The sequence below is a fragment of the Corythoichthys intestinalis genome, chromosome 10, assembly GCF_030265065.1.
Source record: "Corythoichthys intestinalis isolate RoL2023-P3 chromosome 10, ASM3026506v1, whole genome shotgun sequence".
NCBI lineage: Eukaryota > Metazoa > Chordata > Actinopteri > Syngnathiformes > Syngnathidae > Corythoichthys > Corythoichthys intestinalis.
The window spans coordinates 12302392-12312264 of NC_080404.1; the positions used below are offsets into that span (position 1 = coordinate 12302392).

General features: G+C 38.9%; 1 protein-coding gene across 1 annotated transcript; it reads right to left on the minus strand.

Moving 5' to 3' along the window:
- Positions 1-594: 594 nt before the first annotated feature.
- LOC130923033 (ATP-binding cassette subfamily G member 4-like) lies at positions 595-9427 on the minus strand. Its single transcript, XM_057848412.1, has 10 exons — positions 9185-9427; positions 3255-3378; positions 3077-3191; positions 2871-2995; positions 2695-2793; positions 2443-2611; positions 2270-2370; positions 2047-2205; positions 1817-1935; positions 595-1737 (listed from the first exon to the last, which is right to left on the minus strand). The coding sequence occupies exons 4-10, from the start codon at positions 2961-2963 to the stop codon at positions 1512-1514; spliced, it is 966 nt and encodes a 321-aa protein (XP_057704395.1). The 5' UTR covers positions 2964-2995; positions 3077-3191; positions 3255-3378; positions 9185-9427; the 3' UTR covers positions 595-1511.
- Positions 9428-9873: the final 446 nt, after the last annotated feature.

Consider the following 9873-nt stretch of genomic DNA (forward strand, 5'->3'; position numbering starts at 1 on the left):
TGCAGTGTGAAAGTTAGTATGAGTCAATACTGATTTATTATGCATTAATCATTTAGCCTATCAATCAATTCGGTTCATATTGGTGAGGAATATAGCCCTGACCCCCGTTCACCCAATCGGATTAGTTTTATTAATGCAAAAGGTGTACATGCGGGTTAGGTACCTATCAATATTGAGACCAAACCTACGCCCATGATGCACACAAACATCTGCTTCACGAAAGAGTGTGGAAAAATAAATAAATAAATAAAAAAGACACATAGGCTATACAGAAACAGATGCAATTAACACGGTTATGTTATCATTGCAAAATAATGTACTCTTTTGCTGGGGACAGGACATTAATAAGACTAATCCGATTGAGTGAACGGGGGTCAGGGCTACATTTCTCGCAAACATGACCCTAATTAATTGATAGGATAAGTGATCAATGCAAAATAAATCTGTATTGACTTGTACTAAATTTCACGGGTATTGGTTTAGGTGATTATCTGAGGAAAACGGCTTTGGATTGGCTGCAAATAACATGTTTAAAATGCAATAATATAGAAAATCAATTAAAACATTTTAAATAAATGATGATGATGATGATGATGAAGCTTTATTTCAAACATGCACAAGAAAATGAAATACAGTATAATTCAAAATAACTATTTGCGCTCGAAAGGGAGTGGTAAGAAGAAAAATTGATTTAATCTAACCCCTGATATCATTGTCCAGCAGTCTTATTTTGTGGGATACTCCTGTCCTTTGACTTTAAGTCCACACAATGAAGAGAGAGAAAGAAAACAAAGACAACTAAACCAATAAAAACCCAACTAGACCAACAGAGTTGGCTCGTTAATAATAATAATTCTTATTGTTTCCAGGTCATTTCCACAGAAACAGCACAAATCATTAATATAGAGATTATTCGCGGAGAATGTGAGAGAGGGGCGAAGAGCGAGCTATGTTCTTGAAATGATTGCTGTAAACCTTAATTAATTTAATTTATAATAATTCTTGATATATACGTATATACACAGCAATTCTACAAGAACAGCAACAAAATTGTCAGTAAATGTCATTATATTTTGACCAGACCATGTCTTTATACAACAATTTAAATTTTGGGATATTTGGACAGTGCTTGAAGTGTTTGTCTAAATTGTTCCACAGTTTCATTCCACATACAAACACACAAAAACATTTGCGAGTTGTTCGAAATCTGGGTAAAATGATAATAGGGGCCGCTAGAATCATGAAAAGAAGAAGAAAAAAAAAAGGGTTTCAAAGTAGTCCAAAACTGTTTGGTTTTCACACATCCAAAACATAAAGGCATTATTGTTTCCAGGTCATTTCCACAGAAACAGCTCAAATCATTAATATAAAAAAAATTTAGCAAGCTTTTACTTGACAAAAACATTTGCAGTTAACATAATACTAGCACACTCGTGGTAAACTACAACCGAATTTAAATTTGACCAGCAAAGGTTGCGGTAACATCCCGGTCAACGCACATTTACTCGAAATTAACGGGTTGCTCTCACTCTGTAGCGCAGAACGAGATAAGTTGCCCCCCTGATGATGGTGAAGAAAACTCCTAAGATAATGAAATCCATGTTGATCTTGCTTTCTGCCACATCCAGCATTTGCAGGATGTTTTGGGGATCTTCAGAGTTGCACATCTCCACCTTACATTCCAGATTTTCGCGATCCATCCCATAGATGGAGACGAGCACTCCCTCGAAGCCGTACCTAGATAGAATTTGTTCATTTGTGCAAATGCAAAGCAGAAGAATGATCACTGACGAGGAAAATATCCAATTAAACGTACCTGACATAGGACATGTAAGAGACCCAGCGAAGATAATTAGGAATGGCTTGGAAATTGATGAAAAATCCCGAGAACAAGACGATGGGAATGGCTGTGATCGGCCCGGCAAAGTTGGCGACCTGCGAGGTGGTGTTATGATGCATTTGTGAGGGGGGTGAACCGCATTTGTCATCAACTCATTCGAGAGTGAGGAAAGGAAAGACTAGGGTACGGCATGGTACGGGCCTTACCTGCGGCGACGGAGATGCTGCCCCTACGAGCAGCCCCAGTGACTGAGCGACCAGAGCGACTGATGTAGAAAAGGAGACAAAGAGCAAGAAGCGAACGGCCTCTGGAGGCTGGCTCGTCATCAGGTATGCAATAGTGCAGTACAGGAATGGACAGGTCACCTGGAAACGACGTTGGAAATGAGGATGGAGGATCTCCATGAAGACTATTGTGAAAGCTTACTACCTGAAACGATACGTCCGCACATGTTTTCGCCACGTAGTGCGCATGGAGGCTGTACCAGGAGTTTAAGTGTTCCCTGATAAACAGGGACATTTCCGTAGGAACTGTGGAAGAAAAGCAGACGAATGGCAGTCGATCATTTCCAACTTAAGCCGAACACTCCAAATTTCTCTTACAGGTCAGAACGGTGGGCATCAGGGCGGCAAACATGAGGAACAGCATGGAGAAGAAAAGGAAGGCGGTGTTGTCCTGGGCAAACTTGGCGTCGTTTCCGAGGCCGAAGTAAAGCAGGCCGATCAGGAGTCCCATCGCCAGGTGAGAGGCAACCCTCAGGGAGGTCAGCATCTTCACAACACAAATGTAAGAAAAGCTCATTTCCCAAATTCCAGTCGGAATATTTTCTTTTCAGCATTTGTCGTTTTATTTACCTTGTCTCTCCCCATCATTGTCAGGTTCCTTTTAAAGAGGATGTAGAATTGTTTGAACATACTCGTGGCAAAGTTCGGCACGGCAAAGGGCGTTAGCTCCTGTAGCAACATAAGTAAGCGACACGTTCTACAGCCACATTTGTTCGACGCGAGGCACATGGTAAAGAATCACGTACCGATTCCAAATGCCCGGAGGAACCCTGGTTGTCCTCGACGCTCTTCTCACAGCACGGGCTGCTTTGAGCGGCCTGAAATAACACGGCCTGCATGTCTCCGTGGGTTCCCGTCGCCACCTCTATGACTGCAGGTGTAAATCGCCAACAATTAATAAAGTGAGTCACATTCCTTACGTAAGATTGAAACGGAAACCTTGAGCGCTCACTGAAATCTGCTGGATTGTGAAACTTTGGGCAATGAAGGTTGTGGGCGGTCAGGTGAGGGACGAGATGGGAGACTGCGCCTCTGTATATACATTGGCCTTGGCTGAGAATGAACAGCTAGACGGGAGAGAACACAGTTTAATCTCGGCTGATTTCACTGGCGAGGATATTGAAGTTTACCTAATCAAACATCAGAAAGAGGTTGCCGCTGGGCTGATGAATAGTGCAGATGATTGTCCGGCCTCCATTAGCCAGACACTTCAGGAGAGAGATGACTTGGATGGATGTTGCACTGTCCAAACCACTGAGAAGACATATAACATTTTTTCCCCTCAAGCTTGCTAAGCCACAGGCACATCTCATCACATTTCATAGTCAAAGATTGAGATGTCTGTAGTGAGGAGTTTGTATCGTGTTGCAACTATTACGATAACCAGGGGTGCACATATATTTTTTTGCCCAGGTTCTCAGAGGAGGACCTGGAGATGTGACTTGGTCCTCATTGAGCTTGAGAGCCAACCTGCCTGATGCGAGAAAATTATGACAAGCTTTACTTAGAGCCAATTACCTTTCATTAATTATATTAACAATTAATGCTTGATTTACATCAACTGGCACAACAAAATTGCCATTACTTTGAAGTGAAATGTCAAGAAATAAACATAAAAGCAATAATTCAAAATAAAGGGCATTCATATGCGGCTCCCACATGAACTCCAAGCCTTTGTAAAAGTGGGATGTCCTCCTCATAAGAGCTCATTGAACGTGCATGTTTAGCTTTGTGAAATGCGAGCAAAAACATGTTTGTCAGTGCATGGTGCTGTTCTTCATGAACTTTATTCCGCCACTTGTCCATAGGGCGAGTGGGGTCCTGTCTGACATCGATAGTTTGCGTAATTGCCACATGCTCTCTGTTTTTTTCATGCTTTTCACAGTTTGGATGGCTGAAATTCTTTGACCCTACATAAAATTCGCTGCTCTTATCAGCGACATTGGGATTCTCACGCCAAATGTTGCGCCACATTTCCGTGCGAGCATCATTTGCTTCTAGCCATGGTACCTCCTGGAGACACTTTTCAGCAAAAGTCCTTTTTTTCGGTAGCTCCGGTGACGTCTGTCTTTTGACTGGGGTGGGGAAGCACGGAAATAATTACTCAGTGGGGCCTACCTCTTTGACATTTTGAGAAGTGATTTGCTCGCAAATACAGTGGTCAGCCATCGGTACGCAAAAGCGTATGGAAGCCGTTGAGGGCCAGCCCGTTTGTCTGCGTCCAGTACGCATGCGCGCATGCGGACCACCTACAGTTTGTGCACCCCTGACTATAACCTATGTATCCATCCATCACGACAGTTCTTGGTCGACTACTTTCTTACATTTTGACCTTCGTGAGTTCGAAGTAAGGATCACTTTGATATTTTTGAGTCTGTTCCAAGCAGCGTTGTCACAGATTACTTGAAAAAGTGATGACTAATTACGCCTCAAAAAAGTAATCCAGTTACTTTACTGATTACTTTGTTATCAAAGTAACGAAGTTACTTTAAAAGTAATTTATCAGTTACTGTGTTGTCTGTAAAGCGTTACAAAGTAACGTGTCACTGTAATCTGATGACTTACTTCCAGTAACGAGCTATCTCACGCGTTCATTTTTCTAGGCCAGTAATCTGATTAAAGTTAGTTTCCTTAGTGCCTGTGCGTTACTATTTTGTTATCGCCTCATAGTGTAGGTAGAATGAAGAATACTGTAGTTATGTACAAAGATCATTTGAAAAGAACATATTGCTCTTGAGTTGGAGAGTGACATCACATCTGACATTTTCTCATCGGGGGAAAAAAACCCAAAAATGGGTCACGTGTATTACCATGCTGCGTGTATGCGCTGTCTGCCACCGCAGTCAACAACATAGCCTGGCTACCTTGTCAGAATGGTAACAATGAAAGGTAAGGGAGATACCACAAACGGCTGTATTTGCAATTTACTAGAAATACAGCCATTACTTCACATTTCTGTCCAGTAAAGATGACAAAAACATCTCCATGCATTGCAAACTTTGCCCTGGCTCAAAAAGACTGTCGACCGCTAAAAACTCGACATCCAATTCAAGGAAGCACTTGGAATTACAGCGCAACGCGACAGAATTCGAAACAAAGCCTACAGGTGACGAGAGAGCCAGAACTTTGTAACCAGCCTTTATGTACATTTTAGAGTTACAATTTGTAACCGTAGGCCGAGTTTTACTTTCGTTAGGGGGAGACAAAACATGTTGATGACCCTGAAACAAAGTCAAAAGTTTCGAAACACCTCATCCTTATTGCATTTGATATATTTTCAGTTTTTCGCTACTATTGTATATTCTCACTGAAGACATCAACACTATGAAGGAACATGTGGACTCATGTACTTGGCAAAAAAAAAAAAAAAAAAAAGAAAGAACTGTAAACAGGTTTTATATTATACTTTCTTGAAAGTATCTACCCTTGAGATGTCTCCAAACCTTTGGCCTATACTGTATATACAGTATATACACATCTTGACACTGTTCGTGTTCAATCCTCGGTCCAAGCTCTGTTGTTGTTGGTAGCTTTTGAAAGCTTAGGTTTAAAGAAATTCTAAATATCCATCTTGCCTCCCCAGGTGTAGTTTTGGCTAAGCAAAGCAAAGGACAATCTCTAAGGTGCTAGTCACGTGATCCGTTCGAAAAATGATTTTCACCCGTTATGAAATACTTTGTAGGATTTTTGTTCATTTCATTCATTTTTGTTGTTTGTTTTATTGCTTTACAACTTTTACAGACAATATTTTAATGACTAGGTATTTTAAAGGGGAGGTTCAGAATTGTTAGGCTTAATCTTGGATTTAGCGGGGGAAGGGTTAATTAGTTGTTGGAGTTGATTTGAACGTATTCTGTGCAATTTGTCAGCTGCTTGTTCGTTTCGGGGCTCCGGAGTGGATAAGCTAGCGTGAGTCAATGGTGGTTGAAATCAACTCCATCGACCAATTAAACCCCCGCTAACTCAAAGATTAAGCCTTATGTGAAAAATTCAATTACATGCGATGACATTTTTCTGTTGTCATTTTTATGTTGAGGCAGCATAAGGAGAAAAAGTGGTAAAAGGAAACTGATAAGTTACTTTTCAAAGAAATGTACTTACTTTGATAATAAAGTAATCAGTAAAGTAACGAGATGACTTTTTTGAGGTGTAATCAGTAATTCAATTACTTTTTAAAGTAATATGTGACAACAAGGATCCGTTACTTGTTACCAATGTTTCTCCCTTCGCTGCCTCACCATAAGAATGACAACAGGAAAATGCCATTGCATAGAATTCAATTTTCTGCGAGTTAGCGGGGCTTTAATTAGTCGATGGAGTTGATTTCAACCACTATTGACTCGCGCTAGCTTAGCCACTCTGGAGCCTTGAAACAAATAAATGACAAACTGCACGGAATTTGTTCAAATGACTCCTACGACTAATTAAACCCCCGCTAACTGGAAGATTAAGCCTGATGTCAAAAATGCTGAACTTCCCCCTTAAAATGAAGATTTGGCTGTTCAAATCGTGTCCATAAAAGTTTTACAGATATAAAACAAACAACAAAGATGAACTAAGTGAAGAAGAATCCTGTAACTAGATCATGTAACTACCACCTAAGAGATGGTCCTTTGCTTAGCCAAAAGTACAGCTGAGGAGGCAAGATGGATATTTGGAATTTCCATAAACCTAAGCTTTCAAAAGTTTCAACAACAACTAATGTGGAACTGAGGATTGGACACAAAGTGTCAAGATGCATGTATATCTACAGTACAGGCCAAAAGTTTGGACACACCTCATTCAATGTAATACAAATGATGGTGCCCACCCCATTGAAAAGGCAACAAATTCCACTTATTAACCCTTTTAAGGAATACCTGTAAAGTGAAAACCTTTTCAGGAGTCTGTACCTTGAAGCTTATTGAAACAAAGCCAAAAGTGTGCATATAAGTAACGAGAGAAAATGGTGGATACTTTGAAGGAAGTAGAATATAAAACCTGTTTTCCGTTATTTTACTTTTTTATTTTTTTTTGCCAGAAAACTAATTCCACATGTTCATTCATAGTTTTGATATCTTCAATGAGAATTTACCGTGTAAATGAGTGAAAATAGAGAAAAAGCACAAATGATGAGGTGTTTCCAAACTTTTGACTTTTGTTTAGGGGTCATCAACATGTTTTGTCCCCCCTCCAACAAAATTCAAAGTCCGCCTTTGGTTACAAACTGTAACACGGGTTAGGGTTAAACCCTAACTCTAAACCCTAACCTTTAATTTGGTTTCTGAGAGAGGACAAACATGACACAAACGGTCTTCTAATTCATTAATGTTGTAAGTTGTACAACAGTGTGGTCACATGGTGCTCGATAGGATGCACGGCAGGGAAAATAAGCATTTAATCATGAAGGTTCACTGTGTATTGGTAGCCAATTTAATCATTTTGATAGGAAGTGAAAAGAGGGGCACTTAAATTTTAATTTACTGGACCAAAATTTAACTCAGTACGGTTTTCGCTCTCCAGTTTTTACCCAAATATCTCTTCCACCTGTGATAAATGCAAATCAGGAGACGTTACTTTGATACATATGTATTGGCTGTGCCCCAAACTGCTCTTGGCCAGACGCACAATTCTGCTGAGTTGGAAGGGTGCTGCTTTGCCCACGCTTGACCAGTGGCTTCGGGATCTCATGTCTTGTCTAAAACTAGAAATGCTGCGTTTCTCTATGACCAGGTCAAGGAGAAAGTTTCATATGACATGGGATCCTTTATTGACTTAGGGGTGGCATGGCTCAGTGGTTGGAGTAGTTGTCCCCCAACCCAGAGGTTGTGGGTTCGATTCTCTGCCCTGATGAACTTGCCTAAGTATCCTTGAGCAAGACACTGAACCCCACGTTGCTCCTGGTGCTGCGTCACCAGTAGGTGGATGGCGATGTAGTGTAAAGCGCTTTGAAAGGTGGAAAAGCGCTATACAAGTATAACACCATTTACTTATTTTCTATGGAGGACCAGGAGTGCAAAAATTCAATAAATAAATACACAATTAAATAAATAATTAAAAGTGTCATTAAAATGCTTTTATTTCAATATTTATTTATTTATTTCAATATTTACTTCAATTTTTATTAATTTATTTCAATGTTTATGTATTTATTTCAATTTATATTTATTTATTTCAATTTTTATTTATTTATTTCTATTTATATTTATTTATTTCAATATTTAATTATTTATTTCAATTTATATTTATTTATTTCAATTCACATTTATTTATTTCAATTTTTATTTATTTAGTTCAATTTATATTTATTTATTTCAAAATGTATTTCGATTTTTATTTATTTATTTCAATTTTTATTCTTTTATTTCAACTTTTATTTATGTATTTCAATTTTTATTTATTTATTTCATTTTATATTTATTTATTTCATCATTTATTTATTTATTTCAACATTTATTTATTTCACTTTTTATTTATTTCATTCTTGCACTCTTGTTACCCGTGTGGCCGCATGAAATAATTTTATCTGTCATTGGCTCATCAAACTCGGTGGGCAGGCGTGAACTAGGCGGGATTTGAGTTGATCGAGTAATAAGCGATTGCTTCGTCCTATTTCTTCCCAACATGGCGGCATTATCTGAGATTTTGCATGAGCTCTCTTGGGACATGTTAGATTTCTCAGAACAAATTGAAAAAATATACTTAATACTTTTATTTTTAAAAATGTAAACAATATAATTTGTGAAAATAAATAAAAGAGACACTTTTGGATGATATTTCAGATATATTTCACTCCGAGTTAATCGAAACAAAAAAACTATAACAATTATAAAAATGATTTATACACAGGTATAATTTAACGAGACAGCCAAATAGTGTTCAACTCCCTATTCCTGAGTGTCCGACAATTAAAGCATCCGTGCGGGGACCGCGCGCATCGCTTAGATCGCGCTAGTAATTTTATGAGGGATTAAAAAGGAAACCGAAAGTGAAGCAAATCAAACATGCAACACCAAAACAGTTCAACACACCCACGTAAACCGTTACATCATTCGTAAACCCGTTAAATATACATACTTACCTGTTGCCTCCTTTGTCTTTTACTGTCTGATTGCCTTTTATCCTTCATGAAACGAAGAGATATCGCTCGCCTTTGGATCTGTCGTCTTCTAACGAAATCTGTGCGTTTCAGTCTCTTTGCGTCGCTGCTGGGTGTGGCGAGTAAATAGTGCATCACTGGCGCGTTACTGGCGCAGAATTAAACGTCACATTGGGCCTAGTACCCATGTGCGATCACGACTGCCTCGCGAGTGTGGCGTCCCGATTCATCAAAGTACCCCATTTCCTGAAGGCAGCATCATTCGGGGTTGCTTTGATAGGCTGTCTCACACGTCTACACGCCTCTCGTCGAGGCCGCGCCCCCCACGTTAAAAGACGGCCAAAAGTTTTGAATCTGAAAAAAAAAGATCTGAAAGCGAAAAAAAGATTCAAAGGTGAAAAAAAGATATGAATGTGGAAAAAAAATTTGAAACTGAAAAAATAAGATCTAAAAGTGAAAAAAAAAGATGAAACTGAAAAAATAAGATCTGAAAGTGGGAAAAAAAATCTTTGAACCTGAAAATATCAACTTTGTAACTGAAAAAATCAAAACGATGTTTTCGCTTTTGAAAGATTCAACAACAAAACTTAAACGTTCAGTTTCAAACTTTTTTTTTTTCAATCGTTTCTTTTTTTCGGATGACAAAACTTTTGGCCTTGATTTAACACCAC